This window comes from Telmatherina bonti (genome assembly GCF_933228915.1).
Source record: "Telmatherina bonti genome assembly, chromosome: 13".
NCBI lineage: Eukaryota > Metazoa > Chordata > Actinopteri > Atheriniformes > Telmatherinidae > Telmatherina > Telmatherina bonti.
The window spans coordinates 41,371,978-41,393,758 of NC_136611.1; the positions used below are offsets into that span (position 1 = coordinate 41,371,978).

The 21,781-nt window shown below is 46.8% G+C and overlaps 1 protein-coding gene across 1 annotated transcript in view; it reads right to left on the reverse strand.

Moving 5' to 3' along the window:
* LOC306763960 (protein Niban 2-like) overlaps window positions 1–3,902 on the reverse strand; it is a 127,667-nt gene extending 123,765 nt beyond the window's left edge. Inside the window, exon 1 of the mRNA XM_079250931.1 lies at window positions 3,761–3,902. Coding sequence (XP_079107057.1) covers window positions 3,761–3,815 — 55 coding nt within the window. The 5' untranslated portion in view covers window positions 3,816–3,902. The remainder of the gene's footprint in view (window positions 1–3,760) is intronic.
* Between the last annotated feature and the right edge of the window lie 17,879 nt (window positions 3,903–21,781).

Genomic DNA, 21,781 nt, shown 5'->3' on the forward strand with positions numbered 1-21,781 from the left:
GTTTGGAGTAAAATGGTTTGCTGTCATTTTTACCTGAATATTTTTTATTTGGAATATCAGTCAGAATTCTGACCAGGTATCCTGGCATCAGAAATCACCAGATTTGTCCATGAGTAGAATCTGGAGATATCCGGACTACAGATATCGCTTGTGCTCGGACTGCAAATATGGCCACAGGCTACATGTACAGAATCCTGACCCCAGATATGATGGCTACGTCAACATCAGAAATCACCAGATTTTACTTTATTAGATTCTTGAAATATCCTGATCGGATATCTCTAGTGTAGGGATACTCTCCGAATATGGGCCTTGACCCATATCCCATTTCCGGGAAGAACTACAGATTCTGCTAGTATCAAAGTGGTCCCATACCAGGAGTTGATATGCTGCTGATATGAAATGACCTGGCATGGTTGTCAAGGTGCCGGACTGGAGTCCAGAGTCTCCATGTTCCATGTCCACCAGCAGGGATAGGCGGGCCGCGTCCTCCAGAGGGGGACAGGAGGACCAGGCGGGCCGCGTCCCTCCAGAGGGGACAGGAGGACCAGGCGGGCCGCGTCCTCCAGAGGGGACAGATAGGACACGTCCATTTTGCACAAATGTCTCAATTCTGTGTTGGTGTCGCTGGTTCCCATTCCTCCAGATATGCATACAGCAGGTCAGAGTTTGGGAGGAGGCCAGACATTTAACCGCTAAGGGGGTGTTTGTGTAAACGTTGACTAGAATTGGCGTACGGAGAGTTTTGTGTAGGGCTGGGCGATATATCGAATATAGTCGATATATCGTTGCTAGTCCCCTGTGCGAATATAGAAAATGCCTATATTCGTCATATTGGAGTATCCTGTTGTCACGCAGGTGTTTTTAGCTGTGGGCGGGGTTTCCTCCCCTCCTCCTCGACTCTGCACCGCTTTGCACAGAGAGTTAAAGCAAGCGCACCTCGTTACGTACATAACGTGAGCTACGTGCTAACGTCATGAGAGGAAGCGTGGAGACACTTTCTCGCTAAATCTGGCGACTTCTTGTGAATAGCAACAAATCTAGCAACTTTTACAGGAGTTATTGGAGACTTTCCTGGTGTTTTGGCGACTGACTTTAAAGCGCATATTGTAAAGTTATTGTCAGAAGGAGAGTCTCTCCCCGTCCTAAAGCACTCAGTCGCTCCGGCTGCAGCTGCAGCCAGTCAGAGGAGCAGAGAGGACACCTGCACGACTCCACCTACAGTCACAATGAACAGCCAAATCCGCCACTAATCCCGCTCTGGATTACAGAGTGGGACGTAAATTACAACGTTTTTCACGTCACGCAAAAATAATTCATTCTATTTGATTACATTCACAGCCTCTGTCACTTACTCACCTCATCCACTGTGTGTGACACAAGCATATTTATCTAGCTCGTCATATCTCTAGAAAGTACAGAAAGCAGTGGGAATCAAATCCTGAATTAAAAACTGTCTGAAGCCGTTTATTGGAGACGATACGAGGACATTCTGCCTGGATTATAAGACTGATTTCTACGCTAAACTCTGCGATTAAAAAAATACACGACAACTCAAAAACGTATCCATAAAGCAAAGCCTTATAATAGTTCATCATTTGAAAAGTCCCCCCTAGAGCACCTATTTTCATACGTTGCATGTATTACATCATGCAAAGTCACTTTATTTTGTTTTAAAATGACATGTTTCTGCCACTGCTTTAACTGTTCAATAAATACGGTTTTGATCAGTTTGCTTCATTACAATTTCATCCTTTTGGCATGAATGTTTAAAATCAGCATATCTTAATGCAGTATGAACAGTTATGTTTTAATGGAGACACAAAATCATCTTACTGATGTGATTGTATGCACCAAAGCATTAATTCAAGGCTGAGGTAAATATCGAGATATATATCGTATATTGTGACATGGCATAAAAATATCGGGATATTACTAAAGGTCATATCGCCCAGCCCTAGTTTTGCATGTGTGACAGCTTTAGAAATGCAACCCCTGGTCCATTATGGCAACCAGAGACAGGACAACCACCCCCCCTCATCAGTCTGTGGCTAATGGTGCAGATGTGACAGCCTACTCCATCCCATCCTTCTCCCTGAGTTTCAGTTGGGATGCAGCTCCACCAGAAGCCGTACTGCATCTGCCTCAGAAGACCAGCCTGCTTTTCATCATGTGAGTCTGAACAGCAGCATTTCCTCCACAGAAATTGCTGGAAATCAGCGTTCTGTAGTGAAGGTGAGAGTGTCATACCTCTCACACAGAGCCTGCACATTTCCCAGAGCTAGTCCGTTAGGACTTCCTGTCCCATGATGAAGCTGCAGCGGCCGTTTGCTGCATAAGGGAACTCTTTGTGAATGCAAACAAGGAGCCCAGCAGCTGACCGAGAAGGAAAAGGGACTTGATGGGTGTGGTTTCAGGGATGCCAGTCTTGTGGCTCATTGTGTTCAAGGGGGAAACTGGAAACAAACAGGTCTCAGCTGAAACCTGAGCCAAGGGGAAACAAGAAAAAGACCAGAAGTTCATTTTTGTTCAGTCAATGTGTGTGTTTTAGGACGTCTGATCTGGTGTGACGTTTGAGCTGATGAATCTGATCAAATAAATTCAGAAGTAAATATCTGATCAAGGCATCATCAGTAAGATTTTCTTCATATCTTGGATGGATAATGATGAAGGACTGGTTTTCATTAAAACCTGCAGAATGCGCCATCACTCCTCTGACTCAATCACACACACTCGCTCACATCCGTTTGCAATCAGGAAATGAAAGGTCAGTCACATGATCCAGGTCATTTCCACCCTCTCCACACCCCTTCATGTCCCTGAGATGCTGCATGTCTCTGGAGGGCCGAACACTCATCTGGCTTCTTCTGCTCCTCTTCTGCACATCCATCAGCTAGGTGGCGACTACTACAAGTCCTCATACTGTTAATGGAACACTTTGCTCCAGGCCGTGGGGCCAACGATCCCAGCCCCAGCCAAAACGTCCGCCAAATGTATCAGAAACTAACACAGTTAGTTACATGGTGTGTGTGTGTGTGTGTGTGTGTAATGCAGAGTAAAGCAGGCCGACACCGAGCGACCATGTGGCACTGCAGGAGCAGCTCAAGGTTTCCATCCATAAACCAGCTGGTTTCCATGCATTCATCACATTCCACATGGACGCGTTTCTCTGGAACCAGTCTGCTGCGAGCCCAGAATGGAGACCGCCAAACCCGTCTGAAGGGTTTCAGCAGCCCCCATATTTAAAACCAGGATCTCTGAACCAGGCAAGGCCTTGCTTCAAGTTAATGTCAAGCTTACATGTTTCAGCCTGACAGATAAACTCTGAGCTGAACTGGGTGTGTCATCCCAGAGCTGCTCCATTACAAGGAGAGTCTGGACTTCAGACCTGTTCCTGCTGGTGGGTGTGGGACTAAACTCTGACACACCACCACCGTGTGGTGTTTATTCCTTCCTCTACAGCTTATCAGTAGATGTCAACGTGCTGAAGGTCTGAGTTCATCACAACAAGTCCAAACAACAGCTGATATTAGTCTCAGAGCTGGAACTGATGGTGGCAGAGTGAGCCTGACTGGAAGTGGTCCAGTTTAACAGATCTAAACAAACCCGGGGCCTCCTTGGACCCTGTTCCACGGCGGCCATTTCCAAAGTCCAGACAAGTTACTACACACACACACACACACACACACACACACACACACACACACACACACACACACACACACACACACACACACAGGCGCAGTGACGCGCTCCTCACCTGAGATCATGTCCCGCTTGGCTTCATCCAGGTGACTGGAGATCACGTCCCCCATGGTGGATGACAGCTGTCACCGGGTCCACCAAGTCCACCGGGTCCTGCACACAAACCGGGGCTCCCGAAGCCTCCGCGCCGCTGTCACGAGGACGTTGTCAGCGTCTGACGGACACCGAGCCCTGCAGAGGAGGCAGAACGGAGTCCACTGACTAGGCTTCCTAATGACACACTTTCAGTGGCGCTTTTCTCGGGTGGACACACCCTCCACACGGTAAAACTCCCACCCCCCAGACAAGATGCCTTCACAGCCTGTAGGAAAAATAGATCTCCACTTTCTGCTCCAAAAAATCCAAATGTGCACAACCAAATGTCGGAAAGCTTTCTGATGTCTTTACTTTATTTATTATTTTTTGTATTATTATTATTATTATTATTATTATTATTATTATTATTATTATTATTATTATTATTATTATTATATTCCCAATACTAGAATACTTTCATCTCTGTGTAGACGTTAAATTGTCATAGCAGGTGCAAAAGGTGAAAAAAATCCCAAACTGTCTGGCTATAAATCAAAGCTATGGTTAATACCCTCCTGACTACCAGGGAAACAAATGTGTAACTACAAATGTCCACTATGGAGGACATTGCTTAAACTTTTAAAAATTGTGGTAAAATATAGTTATATTTATCTAAGAAATGATTTAATGTGTTTATAAGATATTCAATGAATATATAACTACAAAATTTCAAGTAAAAATCACTTCTTTTACTTGAAAATAACTTTTTTATCAGCACAAAGAAAAGTATTATGCACTTTCGCTCTTCCCATAAAACATACTTGTTGCAATGGAGGCCATTTTTCTTGAAGAGAGAAAGAAAGTTCACAAAGTCGCCCCCCCCCCCCCCTTCTGCTGTGAAGTTGGTCTTTTTAACATGGGAGTCTATGGGGATTTGCTGTTTTGCAGCACCTAGTGGATGAAGGGGGAACTGCATTTTATGCACTTCCGCATAGGCTTCACTTTTAACCGCCGGAGGTTGCCGCTTGGTTGCAGCGTTTTCACTGTCATTTATTTATGGTCTCATCTCTGTGTTGTAAATCTGTTTACGTAGTCAGTTGCTATGCGCCGGGCCACTGGCTGGCAGCAAGTTCTTGCAGCTTCTGATCAGTTCTTCATTTTTTTTTAAAGACATTTTAGACATTTTTAGACTTTTTTTTTAATCATCTGTTACTCTTTTTTGGTGTTTGTATTAGTATGTATTTTGTCTTCGGTGTTTTGAAATGTGTGCGGAGTCCAGTTTTTTTAATACTAAAGAGCGACAGTTGGAGCTAGCGAAGATGGGTCATGGATAAAGAGAAAAACATCTAAATCCAGCTGAACGGAGGAGACCGTTTCGTCGATGCAGAGCTGGAATAATGAGAAAGGCTAAAGAAAATGAGAACAGGTAAAAGCCGTTTCTACCCAGCATAATTATAGGAAATGCCAAGTCGTTGCAGAATAAGTGCGATGAACTGGAGGCGCTTGTGAGGAACCAATGGCTATACAGAGAGTGTAGCCTGATTTGTTTATCGGAGTCCTGGATGAATAACAACAATGTCTCCTCAGCACTGAGGATGTTCAGATCGCCTCTTCAATCTCTGAGCAAGCTCAGATTGTCTAATCCAGTTATGAGCATGCTCAGATCGTGTAATCCAGTTCTGAGCATGCTCAGATCGTCTTTTCATGCTCTGAGCATGCTCAGATCGTCTGTTCATGGTCTGAGCATGCTCAGATCATCTGTTCATGGTCTGAGCACGCTCAGATCGTCTATTCCAGTTCTGAGCATGCTCAGATCATCTGTTCATGGTCTGAGCATGCTCAGATCGTCTGTTCATGGTCTGAGCACGCTCAGATCGTCTATTCCATTTCTGAGCATGCATAAGTTGTCTAATGCAGTTCTGAGCATGCTCAGAATGTCTCTTCACCTCGGAGCACGTTCAGATCGTCTCTTCATGCTCTGACCATGCTCAGAATATCTAATCCAGTTCTGAGCATGTTCAGATCGTCTCTTCCCACTCTGAGCAAGCTCAGATTGTCTAATCCAGTTATGAGCATGCTCAGATCGTCTAATCCAGTTCTGAGCATGCTCAGATCGTCTTTTCATGCTCTGAGCATGCTCAGATCGTCTGTTCATGGTCTGAGCATGCTCAGATCGTCTGTTCATGGTCTGAGCACGCTCAGATCGTCTATTCCATTTCTGAGCATGCATAAGTCGTCTAATGCAGTTCTGAGCATGCTCAGAATGTCTCTTCACCTCGGAGCACGTTCAGATCGTCTCTTCATGCTCTGAGCACGCTCAGAACGTCTACTCCAGTTCTGAGCATGTTCAGATCGTCTCTTCCCACTCTGAGCACGCTCAGAACGTCTACTCCGGTTCTTAGCATGCTCAGGTCGTCCATTCCAGCTCTGAGCATGCTCATAATGGATCTTCAGCTCTGAGCATGCTCAGATCGTCTCTTCATGCTCTGAGCATGCCCAGATCGTCTCTTCCCACTCTGAGCATGCTCAAATCATCTCTTCAGCTCTGAGCATGCCCAGATCGTCTCTTCCCACTCTGAGCATGCTCAGATCGTCTCTTCCTGCTCTGAGCACGCTCAGATTGTCTCTTCCCGCTCTGAGCATGCTCAGAATGTCTAATCCAGTTCTGATTATGCTCAGATCGTCTCTTCCTACTCTGAAGATGCTCAGATCGTCTCTTCCTACTCTGAAGATGCTCAGATCGTCTCTTCCCACTCTGCTCAGATCGTCTGTACATGCTCTGAACACGCTCAGATCGTGTATTCCAGTTCTGAGCATGCTCAGATCGTCTCTTCCCACTCTGCTCAGATCGTCTGTACATCCTCTGAGCAGGCTCAGAATGTTTCGTCAGCTCTTGGCATGCTCAGATCGTCTCTTCCCACTAAGAGTATGTTCAGATCGTCTTATCCAGTTGTGAGCATGCTCAGAATGTCTTCACAGTTCTGAGCACGCTCAGATGGTCTCTTCCCACTCTGAGCATGCTAGCATAGTCTCTTCCCGCTCTGAGCACGCTCAGATCGTCTCGTCAACTCTGAGCACGCTCAGATTATCTAATCCAGTTGTGAGCACGCTCAGATCATTTCTTCCCACTTTGAGCATGCTCAGATCATGTAATCCAGTTCTGAGCACGCTCAGATTGTCTCTTCCCACTCTGAGCAAACTCAGATCGTCTAATCCAGTTGTGAGCATGCTCAGATCGTCTGTTCATGCTTTGGCATGCTAGGAATATCTCCTCAGCTCTGAGCACGCTCAGATCGTCTCTTTCCATTCTGAGCATGCTCAGATCATCGCTACCCACTGTGAGCATGCTCAGAATGTCTCCTCAGCTCTGAGCACGCTCAGATCGTCTCTTTCCATTCCGAGCATGCTCAGATCATCTCTTCCCACTGTGAGCATGCTCAGATTGTCTCTTCAGGCTGTGAGCATGCTCAGATCGTCTAATCCAGTTGTGAGCATGCTCAGATCGTCTCTTCACGGTCCGAGCACGCTCAGAATGTCTAATCCAGTTCTGAGCATGCTCAGATCGTCTAATCCAGTTGTGAGCATGCTCAGATCGTCTAATCCAGTTGTGAGCATGCTCAGATCATCTGTTTATGCTCTGAGCAGGCTCAGAATATCTCCTCAACTCTGAGCACGCTTAGAATGTCTAATCCAGTTGTGAGCATGCTCAGATTGTCTCTTCCCACTCTGAGCATGCTCAGATCATCTCTTCCCACTGTGAGCATGCTCAGATCGTCTCTTCCCACTCTGAGCATGCTCAGATCGTCTCTTCCCACTCTGAGCATGCTCAGATCGTCTCTTCCCACTCTGAGTATGCTCAGATCGTCTGTTCATGGTCTGAGCACGCTCAGATCGTCTATTCCAGTTCTGAGCATGCTCAGATCATCTGTTCATGGTCTGAGCATGCTCAGATCGTCTGTTCATGGTCTGAGCACGCTCAGATCGTCTATTCCATTTCTGAGCATGCATAAGTCGTCTAATGCAGTTCTGACCATGCTCAGAATATCTAATCCAGTTCTGAGCTTGTTCAGATCGTCTCTTCCCACTCTGAGCACGTTCAGAACGTCTACTCCGGTTGTGAGCATGCTCAGATTGTCTGTTCATGCTCTGAGCAGGCTCAGAATGTCTAATCCAGTTGTGAGCATGCTCAGAATGTCTCCTCAGCTCTGAGCATGTTCAGATCGCCTCTTCAATCTCTGAGCAAGCTCAGATTGTCTAATCCAGTTATGAGCATGCTCAGATCGTCTAATCCAGTTCTGAGCATGCTCAGATCGTCTTTTCATGCTCTGAGCATGCTCCGATCGTCTGTTCATGGTCTGAGCATGCTCAGATCGTCTGTTCATGGTCTGAGCACGCTCAGATCGTCTATTCCAGTTCTGAGCATGCTCAGATCATCTGTTCATGGTCTGAGCATGCTCAGATCGTCTGTTCATGGTCTGAGCACGCTCAGATCGTCTATTCCATTTCTGAGCATGCATAAGTCGTCTAATGCAGTTCTGAGCATGCTCAGAATGTCTCTTCACCTCGGAGCACGTTCAGATCGTCTCTTCATGCTCTGACCATGCTCAGAATATCTAATCCAGTTCTGAGCATGTTCAGATCGTCTCTTCCCACTCTGAGCACGCTCAGAACGTCTACTCCGGTTATTAGCATGCTCAGGTCATCCACTCCAGCTCTGAGCATGCTCATAATGTCTCTTTAGTTCTTGGGGAATTAAACTTAACATTTTTCCAACCTCAAAACATGTCTATAAAATCCATTTATAGATGAGAAGAAGTATGAATGATCCTTATAAACATGAACCTTAAAACAGTTTTGCTGCTGTCAAACGGGGGAGAAGGTTTCTTAACAGGTACAAGACATTTCAAGACATTTCATCGATGATTTTCACTTTCCATGGACCAGGTGGGTCAAGAAATCCTTTCCACACAAGTTCTTACTTTGAGTCAGAGTCGTTAATAACAACAGCATGTAATGTTAATCATGGTGTATTTAATCAGCCTGAAATGCATATCTCAACCTGTTCAAGGGGGTCTGCTAGATGGCGCCATTGCTCCATCCAAGGAATCACAGAAATTAACTCACTTGCTAACGTCTTTGGCTTTCACATCTGAAAAACGGTTAAAGTCTTGGATTAATTGAGAAAGGAAGAATAGTCCATTTATCCAGGTGTGCTGAGGATACATCCAGTATTTTATACAGTTTAGAATTCAGAGCTTAAAGGTTCTGCTCTGGAATCTGGTCTTTGTGTGCTGTGGATACAAAGGGACCTCCTGGGGTGATGGACAACATGCTCTTACCAGGGTCCAACTTCAAAAGGGTGCCACAGTCTGTCTGTGTAGACATTTCCTACCAGGAACAAGATAAAAACCAGCAGGTTCCTGGTTTAAAGTGGTCTGTCTACAGGATTAAGATGGATCTGATTTTTAGGGCTTTCATTGAGCTCTGTTTTGGAGATGTGTGGATGGACTTCCTTTTGAAGTAGAAAGTCCTGAGTCCTTAACTTGCTTTCACCACTTTAATATCTGCTTTCACCACTGTAACCCCTGGGTTTTTCTATAAACAGGTTCTGGTGAGTCGTCTGTTTTCAAATTACCTTGAATGTTACATGAAAATGTGGGAAACAGTGTGGTGACGGGAGAGACAATCTAACTTTATATGTCGTTCGTTTACTATTGGTTCCCCCGAAAACTAACAGCACCTTATTGGTGCGGGGGCAGGACAATCACGCTCCGGTCGGAACAGGTGGAGTGAAGAAGAAACTGCTTGCTTTCTCTCGAACTTTCTCCCGTCCATGGCTGCGGTGTTCCGCCACAACGAGAAGTTGAAGAACCGAGTAATATCAGACGTTCTGCAACACAATGTTGCTGCTCTTAATTGGCCCAGCCGGAAAGAAGAGGCGGTAAGCTGAAACAGCGGACTTTTCGTGGGACATCTGCACACTTGTGGCTGTGAGGAATGGCGCCGCATGGTTGCTGATGAGGACATATAGCAGCCGCTTGCCTCGCAGACTGTGGAAGTCTGGCTTAGGGTACTCCAACCCTCTGGAAACGGCAAAAGGAGCGCCTGACTTCGGTTGGGGAAAAAGCGAGACCAGACAACTGCGCCTTCATACAGGATGCATAACTGTGTTGGCGTGAGTAAACGCACCCAGTTTTGATTGCATCATTTTCTTCTTTTTTTTTTTTTTTTTTTTTTTTTTTTTTGTTCACTGGTGGGCCGACTGGCGCCCCCATCTCAGGCCTGCTACAATCACCATAGGTGCCGGCTATTTTCTTTTGTCTATTTTACTTGTCATGTGGTTATAAAGTGGGCCCACTACAGTTACGTGTTTTGCTAATGCTACTCAGGTCATGTTACAAACTTTTGTTCATTAAACGGGGACATCTTGTTAGAAGTAATTAGTTGTATGTTCTTTATTTTAACAGCCACACAGTCTTACATAAATAGTAGAGGTATTTATGGTATAATTGTTAAAGGTATTCAGGAAACCCAGGACACTGTTTATAAGTCCTAAAGGGCAAAACAGTGTTACACCACTTCAAACCCTGCTTTTACAAAGACCAAAACCCACCTTTACCACTATAAACCTGCATTTACTGCTGTAAAACTTTTTACCACTGCTTAACCTACTTTGACCATTTCAAAATATTCCATTATATTATCGGCACAAACACAGCATCCAAAGTCATTCATGGCGATCTCCGGAGACTTCAACGTCTCCCTTTCTGCAACTCTACCAACATTCCAGCAGTTTGTCAGCTGCTCCACCAGAGAAAATAACATGTTGGACTTATTTCATGCAAATATGAATAATGGATACAGCTGTTCTGCCCTGCCTCCTTTAGGAAGATCTGACCATAATCTGGTTCTTCTCACCTCCACCTACAAGCCCATCGTTCAGCAGCAACCAGTCATCACAAAGACTATCAAAATCTGGTCTGCTGAAGCTGAAGATGCTCTTAGAGGAGGCTTTGAGGCTACAGACTGGAACGTCCTCTGTGAACCTCATGGAGACGACATCAACGCCATGACTGAGTGTGTGACAGATTACATAAACTTCTGTGTGGACAGCATCATCCCAACAAGAACAGTGAGGTGTTTCCCCAATAACAAACCCTGGATCACCAGTGACCTGAAAAAGTTGCTGAACATCAAAAAGAAAGCCTTCAGGGATGGAGACAGGGAGTTATTGAGGGCAACACAAAAACAACTTAAAACACAAACTAAGAAGTGCAAGGAGGACTACAGGAAGAAGTTAGAAAGTCAGCTCCAGCAGAATAACCTGAGGGCTGTGTGGTCTGGAATGAAGAAGATCACCGGCTTCAAGTTAAAGGGGGACCAGCCTGATGGAGGTCTGGACAGAGCTAATGAGCTGAACATATTCTTCAACAGGTTCAGTTCACCCCCTACCTCCAGCCCAACAGACCACACACCCTCCATAAGCCCACTGCTTTCCTGTCACGCCTCCAATCTGTCACCCTGCAGCTCAGTCATGGACCAGAACACAGCTTCATCTCCCTCCACATCAGGACATCCTGAGACCTCCACCTTGTTTGTCTCCTGCAATCAGGTTATGAAGCAACTTGAGAAACTTAACCAGAACAAGGCTGCAGGTCCAGATGGTGTCAGTCCCAGAGTTCTCAAGACCTGCTCAAAACAACTATGTCCGATTCTCCAGCACCTTTTCAACACCAGTCTGAGACAAAATAGAGTCCCAGTGCTGTGGAAAACCTCCTGCCTTGTTCCAGTGCCTAAAAAAACGCAACCATCTCATATTAAATAGCAGTAAAACAAAAGAGATGATTGTTGACTTCAGGAGGAAGAAGAATAAACAAAGCACTGTTTCCATCCTGGGAGAGGAGGTGGAGGTGGTGGAGGAATACAAGTATCTTGGAGTTCAGCTGGACAACAAACTGGACTGGAAATGCAACACTGACTACATCTACAAGAAAGGTCAGAGCAGACTGTACTTCTTAAGGAAGCTGAGATGGTTTAACGTCTGCACCAAGATGTTGCATATCTTCTATAAGTCTGTTGTGGAGAGTGCAGTCAGCTTTGCAGCCATCTACTACTTAAAATTGATGAAACCAGACACAAATAGCTCAAACTGCCTACAAACCTTCAAAACTGGTTAAAACAACCAAAACATAGTCTAAACTGCAAAAACCAGACAGAAACTGCTTCTACTCGTTTGTAACTGTTGAGAACTACGAGAAACCAGACACAAACTGCTCAAACTGTCTTCAAACTTTCGAATCTGGTCAAAACTATATGTGGTGAGAGAACCTCTCCAGGTGTTGGCACTTGGTGATCAGTCTGATTAGCACCTGGCTGACTGGTGTAAAGGAAGTGCTGCACGCAGCAGTGTCATTCTGAAAATACCTGAGTGCACATTTCTGCTGGCTGACCTTCCTGCAGATAAATCCCTTTGTGGGTCTCCTTCACCCCTGCTGATCAGTTCATTACTGGAAGGTCTGAATTCCCTATTGATGATCAGGTCTGAGTGATTATTAAATGGGTGTATTATTAGGTCTGTTCACCGTGGGGGAAAAAGCATCAAGCTTTTTGCTCCGCTCTCTGGGTGACTGGGAAGATGTCAGATCGGTAAGTGATTACTAGAGTGTATATATTAATATTGTTTTGTATGACTGACCTGTTGCTCCGTGCACCGCAGGGACTGAAGGCCTGGCTGATAAAAGCCTAACAAGCAAGTTCCTGGGCTGTGGCTCGTGAAGTGGGCCGCTGGAACACGGCTGCTGCTTTGCCTCTGTCTTTTCTATACTTTGGACGGAATCGCGTGATGGTGAGTTGTTTGTGTGTGGGGTGATTTTAGTTTGAGATGTCCCCTTGGTTTTAACCCCCCTTTCTCCACAGCTTCGCCTGCAAGTTTTTAATTGGTGCCCCGTTTGAGTTTTTTTGTTTTTAATTGTCTCCAATATTTTGAGTAGACAAACTTGTGTGCCTTCTGCTAAATAATTCCTTGGGTGAAATTCCCAAGGTGGCGTTGTCGCAAATGACGAGAGCCGATATACCTCTCTCTCTTCTTGCCACATATACAAATATAGTCGAAAATGCTAGAACCAGACAAAATGCTTCTCCTCGTTCGTAACTGTCTTTAAACCAGACACAAATCGCTCAAACTGGCTTCAAACCTTCAAATCTGAGCATGCTCAAATCGTCAAATCCAGTTGTGAGCACGCTCAGATCGTCTTATCCAGTTCTGAGCACGCTCAGATCGTCTCTTCCCGCTCTGAGCACGCTCAGATCGTCTCTTCCCGCTCTGAGCACGCTCAGATCGTCTCTTCCCGCTCTGAGCACGCTCAGATCGTCTCTTCCCGCTCTGAGCACGCTCAGATCGTCTCTTCCCGCTCTGAGCACGCTCAGATCGTCTCTTCCCGCTCTGAGCACGCTCAGATCGTCTCTTCCCGCTCTGAGCACGCTCAGATCGTCTCTTCCCGCTCTGAGCACGCTCAGATCGTCTCTTCCCGCTCTGAGCACGCTCAGATCGTCTCTTCCCGCTCTGAGCACGCTCAGATCGTCTCTTCCCGTTCTGAGCACGCTCAGATCGTCTCTTTCCATTCTGAGCATGCTCAGATCATCGCTTCCCACTGTGAGCATGCTCAGATCGTCTCTTCAGGCTCTGAGCATGCTCAGATCGTCTCTTCAGGCTCTGAGCATGCTCAGATCGTCTCTTCAGGCTCTGAGCATGCTCAGATCGTCTAATCCAGTTCTGAGCATGCTCAGATCGTCTAATCCAGTTCTGAGCATGCTCAGATCGTCTAATCCAGTTCTGAGCATGCTCAGATCGTCTAATCCAGTTCTGAGCATGCTCAGATCGTCTAATCCAGTTCTGAGCACGCTTAGAATGGCTAATCCAGTTGTGAGCATGCTCAGATCGTCTCTTCCCACTCTGAGCATGCTCAGATCGTCTCTTCCCACTCTGAGCATGCTCAGATCGTCTCTTCCCACTCTGAGCATGCTCAGATCGTCTCTTCCCACTCTGAGCATGCTCAGATCGTCTCTTCCCACTCTGAGCATGCTCAGATTGTCTAATCCAGTTGTGAGCATGCTCAGATTGTCTGTTCATGCTCTGAGCAGGCTCAGAATGTCTACTCCGGTTGTGAGCATGCTCAGATTGTCTGTTCATGCTCTGAGCAGGCTCAGAATGTCTAATCCAGTTGTGAGCATGCTCAGAATGTCTCCTCTGCACTGAGCATGCTCAGATCGTCTGTTCATGGTCTGAGCACGCTTAGATCGTCTATTCCAGTTCTGAGCACGCTCAGATCGTCTGTTCATGGTCTGAGCACGCTCAGATCGTCTGTTCATGGTCTGAGCACGCTCAGATCGTCTGTTCATGGTCTGAGCACGCTCAGATCGTCTGTTCATGGTCTGAGCACGCTCAGATCGTCTATTCCATTTCTGAGCATGCATAAGTCGTCTAATGCAGTTCTGAGCATGCTCAGAATGTCTCTTCACCTCGGAGCACGTTCAGATCGTCTCTTCATGCTCTGACCATGCTCAGAATATCTAATCCAGTTCTGAGCATGTTCAGATCGTCTCTTCCCACTGTGAGCATGCTCAGATGGTCTGTTCCCACTCTGAGCATGTTCAGATCGTCTCTTCCCACTCTGAGCACGCTCAGAACGTCTACTCCGGTTGTGAGCATGCTCAGATTGTCTGTTCATGCTCTGAGCATGCTTAAATCATCGAATCTAGTTATGAACATGCACAGATCATCCGTTCCAGTTCTGAGCATGTTCAGATCGTCTCTTCCCACTCTGAGCATGCTCAGATCGTCTCTTCCCACTCTGAGCATGCTCAGATCGTCTCTTCCCACTCTGAGCACGCTCAGAACGTCTACTCCGGTTCTGAGCATGCTCAGATCGTCTGTTCATGGTCTGAGTACGCTCAGATCGTCTATTCCAGTTCTGAACATGCATAAGTCGTCTAATGCAGTTCTGAGCATGCTCAGAATGTCTCTTCACCTCGGAGCACGTTCAGATCGTCTCTTCATCCTCTGACCATGCTCAGAATATCTAATCCAGTTCTGAGCATGTTCAGATCGTCTCTTCCCACTCTGAGCACGCTCAGAACGTCTACTCCGGTTCTTAGCATGCTCAGGTCGTCCATTCCAGCTCTGAGCATGCTCATAATGGCTCTTCAGCTCTGAGCATGCTCAGATCGTCTCTTCCCACTCTGAGCATGCTCAGATCGTCTCTTCCCACTCTGAGCATGCTCAGATCGTCTCTTCCCACTCTGAGCATGCTCAGATCGTCTCTTCCCACTCTGAGCATGCTCAGATTGTCTAATCCAGTTGTGAGCATGCTCAGATTGTCTGTTCATGCTCTGAGCAGGCTCAGAATGTCTAATCCAGTTGTGAGCATGCTCAGAATGTCTCCTCAGCTCTGAGCATGTTCAGATCGCCTCTTCAATCTCTGAGCAAGCTCAGATTGTCTAATCCAGTTATGAGCAAGCTCAGATTGTCTAATCCAGTTATGAGCATGCTCAGATTGTCTAATCCAGTTATGAGCATGCTCAGATTGTCTAATCCAGTTATGAGCATGCTCAGATCGTCTAATCCAGTTCTGAGCATGCTCAGATCGTCTGTTCATGCTCTGAGCATGCTCAGATCGTCTGTTCATGCTCTGAGCACGCTCAGATCGTCTGTTCATGGTCTGAGCACGCTCAGATCGTCTATTCCATTTCTGAGCATGCATAAGTCGTCTAATGCAGTTCTGAGCATGCTCAGAATGTCTCTTCACCTCGGAGCACGTTCAGATCGTCTCTTCATGCTCTGACCATGCTCAGAATATCTAATCCAGTTCTGAGCATGTTCAGATCGTCTCTTCCCACTCTGAGCACGCTCAGAACGTCTACTCCGGTTGTGAGCATGCTCAGATTGTCTCCTCAGCACTGAGCATGCTCAGATCGTCTGTTCATGGTCTGAGCATGCTCAGATCGTCTGTTCATGGTCTGAGCACGCTTAGATCGTCTGTTCATGGTCTGAACACGCTTAGATCGTCTATTCCAGTTCTGAGCATGCTCAGATCATCTGTTCATGGTCTGAGCATGCTCAGATCGTCTGTTCATGGTCTGAGCACGCTCAGATCGTCTATTCCATTTCTGAGCATGCATAAGTCGTCTAATGCAGTTCTGAGCATGCTCAGAATGTCTCTTCACCTCGGAGCACGTTCAGATCGTCTCTTCATGCTCTGACCATGCTCAGAATATCTAATCCAGTTCTGAGCATGTTCAGATCGTCTCTTCCCACTCTGAGCACGCTCAGAACGTCTACTCCGGTTCTTAGCATGCTCAGGTCGTCCATTCCAGCTCTGAGCATGCTCATAATGGCTCTTCAGCTCTGAGCATGCTCAGATCGTCTCTTCATGTTCTGAGCATGCCCAGATCGTCTCTTCCCACTCTGAGCATGCTCAAATCATCCCTTCAGCTCTGAGCATGCCCAGATCGTCTCTTCCCACTCTGAGCATGCTCAGATCGTCTCTTCCTACTCTGAAGATGCTCAGATCGTCTCTTCCTACTCTGAAGATGCTCAGATCGTCTCTTCCCACTCTGCTCAGATCGTCTGTACATGCTCTGAACACGCTCAGATCGTGTATTCCAGTTCTGAGCATGCTCAGATCGTCTCTTCCCACTCTGCTCAGATCGTCTGTACATCCTCTGAGCAGGCTCAGAATGTTTCGTCAGCTCTTGGCATGCTCACATCGTCTCTTCCCACTAAGAGTATGTTCAGATCGTCTTATCCAGTTGTGAGCAGGCTCAGAATGTCTCCACAGTTCTGAGCACGCTCAGATGGTCTCTTCCCACTCTGAGCATGCTAGCATAGTCTCTTCCCGCTCTGAGCACGCTCAGATCGTCTCGTCAACTCTGAGCACGCTCAGATTGTCTAATCCAGTTGTGAGCACGCTCAGATTATCTAATCCAGTTGTGAGCACGCTCAGATCATTTCTTCCCACTTTGAGCATGCTCAGATCATGTAATCCAGTTCTGAGCACGCTCAGATCGTCTAATCCAGTTGTGAGCATGCTCAGATCGTCTGTTCATGCTTTGGCATGCTAGGAATATCTCCTCAGCTCTGAGCACGCTCAGATCGTCTCTTTCCATTCTGAGCATGCTCAGATCATCGCTACCCACTGTGAGCTTGCTCAGAATGTCTCCTCAGCTCTGAGCACACTCAGATCGTCTCTTTCCATTCCGAGCATGCTCAGATCATCTCTTCCCACTGTGAGCATGCTCAGATCGTCTCTTCAGGCTGTGAGCATGCTCAGATCGTCTAATCCAGTTGTGAGCATGATCAGATCGTCTCTTCATGGTCCGAGCACGCTCAGAATGTCTAATCCAGTTCTGAGCATGCTCAGATCGTCTAATCCAGTTGTGAGCATGCTCAGATCGTCTAATCCAGTTGTGAGCATGCTCAGATCGTCTAATCCAGTTGTGAGCATGCTCAGATCATCTGTTTATGCTCTGACCAGGCTCAGAATATCTCCTCAACTCTGAGCACGCTTAGAATGTCTAATCCAGTTGTGAGCATGCTCAGATTGTCTCTTCCCACTCTGAGCATGCTCAGATTGTCTCTTCCCACTCTGAGCATGCTCAGATCGTCTCTTCCCACTCTGAGCACGCTCAGATCGTCTATTCCAGTTCTGAGCACGCTCAGATCGTCTATTCCAGTTCTGAGCACGCTCAGATCGTCTATTCCAGTTCTGAGCACGCTCAGATCGTCTATTCCAGTTCTGAGCACGCTCAGATCGTCTGTTCATGGTCTGAGCACGCTCAGATCGTCTATTCCATTTCTGAGCATGCATAAGTCGTCTAATGCAGTTCTGAGCATGCTCAGAATGTCTCTTCACCTCGGAGCACGTTCAGATCGTCTCTTCCCACTCTGAGCATGCTCAGATCGTCTGTACATGCTCTGAACACGCTCAGATCGTGTATTCCAGTTCTGAGCATGCTCAGATCGTCTCTTCCCACTCTGCTCAGATCGTCTGTACATGCTCTGAACACGCTCAGATCGTGTATTCCAGTTCTGAGCATGCTCAGATCGTCTCTTCCCACTCTGCTCAGATCGTCTGTACATCCTCTGAGCAGGCTCAGAATGTTTCGTCAGCTCTTGGCATGCTCAGATCGTCTCTTCCCACTAAGAGTATGTTCAGATCGTCTTATCCAGTTGTGAGCATGCTCAGAATGTCTCCACAGTTCTGAGCACGCTCAGATGGTCTCTTCCCACTCTGAGCATGCTAGCATAGTCTCTTCCCGCTCAGATTGTCTAATCCAGTTGTGAGCACGCTCAGATTATCTAATCCAGTTGTGAGCACGCTCAGATTATCTAATCCAGTTGTGAGCACGCTCAGATTATCTAATCCAGTTGTGAGCACGCTCAGATCATTTCTTCCCACTTTGAGCATGCTCAGATTGTTTCTTCCCACTCTGACCACGCTCAGATTGTTTCTTCCCACTCTGAGCAAACTCAGATCGTCTAATCCAGTTGTGAGCATGCTCAGATCGTCTGTTCATGCTTTGGCATGCAAGGAATATCTCCTCAGCTCTGAGCAGGCTCAGATCGTCTCTTTCCATTCTGAGCATGCTCAGATCATCGCTTCCCACTGTGAGCATGCTCAGAATGTCTCCTCAGCTCTGAGCACGCTCAGATCGTCTCTTTCCATTCCGAGCATGCTCAGATCATCTCTTCCCACTGTGAGCATGCTCAGATCGTCTCTTCAGGCTCTGAGCATTCTCAGATTGTCTAATCCAGTTGTGAGCATTCTCAGATTGTCTAATCCAGTTGTGAGCACGCTCAGATTGTCTAATCCAGTTGTGAGCACGCTCAGATTGTCTAATCCAGTTGTGAGCATGCTCAGATCGTCTCTTCATGGTCCGAGCACGCTCAGAATGTCTAATCCAGTTCTGAGCATGCTCAGATCGTCTAATCCAGTTCTGAGCATGCTCAGATCGTCTAATCCAGTTGTGAGCATGCTCAGATCGTCTAATCCAGTTGTGAGCATGCTCAGATCATCTGTTTATGCTCTGAGCAGGCTCAGAATATCTCCTCAACTCTGAGCACGCTTAGAATGTCTAATCTAGTTGTGAGCATGCTCAGATCATCTCTTCCCACTGTGAGCATGCTCAGATCGTCTCTTCCCACTCTGAGCATGCTCAGATCGTCTCTTCCCACTCTGAGCATGCTCAGATCGTCTCTTCCCACTCTGAGCATGCTCAGATCGTCTCTTCCCACTCTGAGCATGCTCAGATCGTCTCTTCCCACTCTGAGCATGCTCAGATCGTCTAATCCAGTTGTGAGCATGCTCAGATCGTCTAATCCAGTTGTGAGCATGCTCAGATCGTCTAATCCAGTTCTGATTATGCTCAGATCGTCTCTTCCTACACTGAAGATGCTCAGATCGTCTGTACATCCTCTGAGCAGGCTCAGAATGTTTCGTCAGCTCTTGGCATGCTCACATCGTCTCTTCCCACTAAGAGTATGTTCAGATCGTCTTATCCAGTTGTGAGCATGCTCAGAATGTCTCCACAGTTCTGAGCACGCTCAGATGGTCTCTTCCCACTCTGAGCATGCTAGCATAGTCTCTTCCCGCTCTGAGCACGCTCAGATCGTCTCGTCAACTCTGAGCACGCTCAGATTGTCTAATCCAGTTGTGAGCACGCTCAGATAATTTCTTCCCACTTTGAGCATGCTCAGATCGTGTAATCCAGTTCTGAGCACGCTCAGATTGTCTCTTCCCACTCTGAGCAAACTCAGATCGTCTAATCCAGTTGTGAGCATGCTCAAATCGTCTGTTCATGCTTTGGCATGCTAGGAATATCTCCTCAGCTCTGAGCACACTCAGATCGTCTCTTTCCATTCTGAGCATGCTCAGATCATCGCTTCCCACTGTGAGCATGCTCAGATCGTCTCTTCAGGCTCTGAGCATGCTCAGAATGTCTAATCCAGTTCTGAGCATGCTCAGATCGTCTAATCCAGTTGTGAGCATGCTCAGATCGTCTCTTCATGGTCCGAGCACGCTCAGAATGTCTAATCCAGTTCTGAGCATGCTCAGATCGTCTAATCCAGTTGTGAGCACGCTTAGAATGGCTAATCCAGTTGTGAGCATGCTCAGATTGTCTCTTCCCACTCTGAGCATGCTCAGATCGTCTCTTCCCACTCTGAGCATGCTCAGATTGTCTAATCCAGTTGTGAGCATGGTCAGATTGTCTGTTCATGCTCTGAGCAGGCTCAGAATGTCTGTTCATGGTCTGAGCATGCTCAGATCGTCTGTTCATGCTTTGGCATGCTAGGAATATCTCCTCAGCTCTGAGCACGCTCAGATCGTCTCTTTCCATTCTGAGCATGCTCAGATCATCGCTACCCACTGTGAGCATGCTCAGAATGTCTCCTCAGCTCTGAGCACGCTCAGATCGTCTCTTTCCATTCCGAGCATGCTCAGATCATCTCTTCCCACTGTGAGCATGCTCAGATTGTCTCTTCAGGCTGTGAGCATGCTCAGATCGTCTAATCCAGTTGTGAGCATGCTCAGATCGTCTCTTCACGGTCCGAGCACGCTCAGAATGTCTAATCCAGTTCTGAGCATGCTCAGATCGTCTAATCCAGTTGTGAGCATGCTCAGATCGTCTAATCCAGTTGTGAGCATGCTCAGATCATCTGTTTATGCTCTGAGCAGGCTCAGAATATCTCCTCAACTCTGAGCACGCTTAGAATGTCTAATCCAGTTGTGAGCATGCTCAGATTGTCTCTTCCCACTCTGAGCATGCTCAGATCGTCTCTTCCCACTGTGAGCATGCTCAGATCGTCTCTTCCCACTCTGAGCATGCTCAGATCGTCTCTTCCCACTCTGAGCATGCTCAGATCGTCTCTTCCCACTCTGAGTATGCTCAGATCGTCTGTTCATGGTCTGAGCACGCTCAGATCGTCTATTCCAGTTCTGAGCATGCTCAGATCATCTGTTCATGGTCTGAGCATGCTCAGATCGTCTGTTCATGGTCTGAGCACGCTCAGATCGTCTATTCCATTTCTGAGCATGCATAAGTCGTCTAATGCAGTTCTGACCATGCTCAGAATATCTAATCCAGTTCTGAGCTTGTTCAGATCGTCTCTTCCCACTCTGAGCACGTTCAGAACGTCTACTCCGGTTGTGAGCATGCTCAGATTGTCTGTTCATGCTCTGAGCAGGCTCAGAATGTCTAATCCAGTTGTGAGCATGCTCAGAATGTCTCCTCAGCTCTGAGCATGTTCAGATCGCCTCTTCAATCTCTGAGCAAGCTCAGATTGTCTAATCCAGTTATGAGCATGCTCAGATCGTCTAATCCAGTTCTGAGCATACTCAGATCGTCTTTTCATGCTCTGAGCATGCTCAGATCGTCTGTTCATGGTCTGAGCATGCTCAGATCGTCTGTTCATGGTCTGAGCACGCTCAGATCGTCTATTCCAGTTCTGAGCATGCTCAGATCATCTGTTCATGGTCTGAGCATGCTCAGATCGTCTGTTCATGGTCTGAGCACGCTCAGATCGTCTATTCCATTTCTGAGCATGCATAAGTCGTCTAATGCAGTTCTGAGCATGCTCAGAATGTCTCTTCACCTCGGAGCACGTTCAGATCGTCTCTTCATGCTCTGACCATGCTCAGAATATCTAATCCAGTTCTGAGCATGTTCAGATCGTCTCTTCCCACTCTGAGCACGCTCAGAACGTCTACTCCGGTTATTAGCATGCTCAGGTCATCCACTCCAGCTCTGAGCATGCTCATAATGTCTCTTTAGTTCTTGGGGAATTAAACTTAACATTTTTCCAACCTCAAAACATGTCTATAAAATCCATTTATAGATGAGAAGAAGTATGAATGATCCTTATAAACATGAACCTTAAAACAGTTTTGCTGCTGTCAAACGGGGGAGAAGGTTTCTTAACAGGTACAAGACATTTCAAGACATT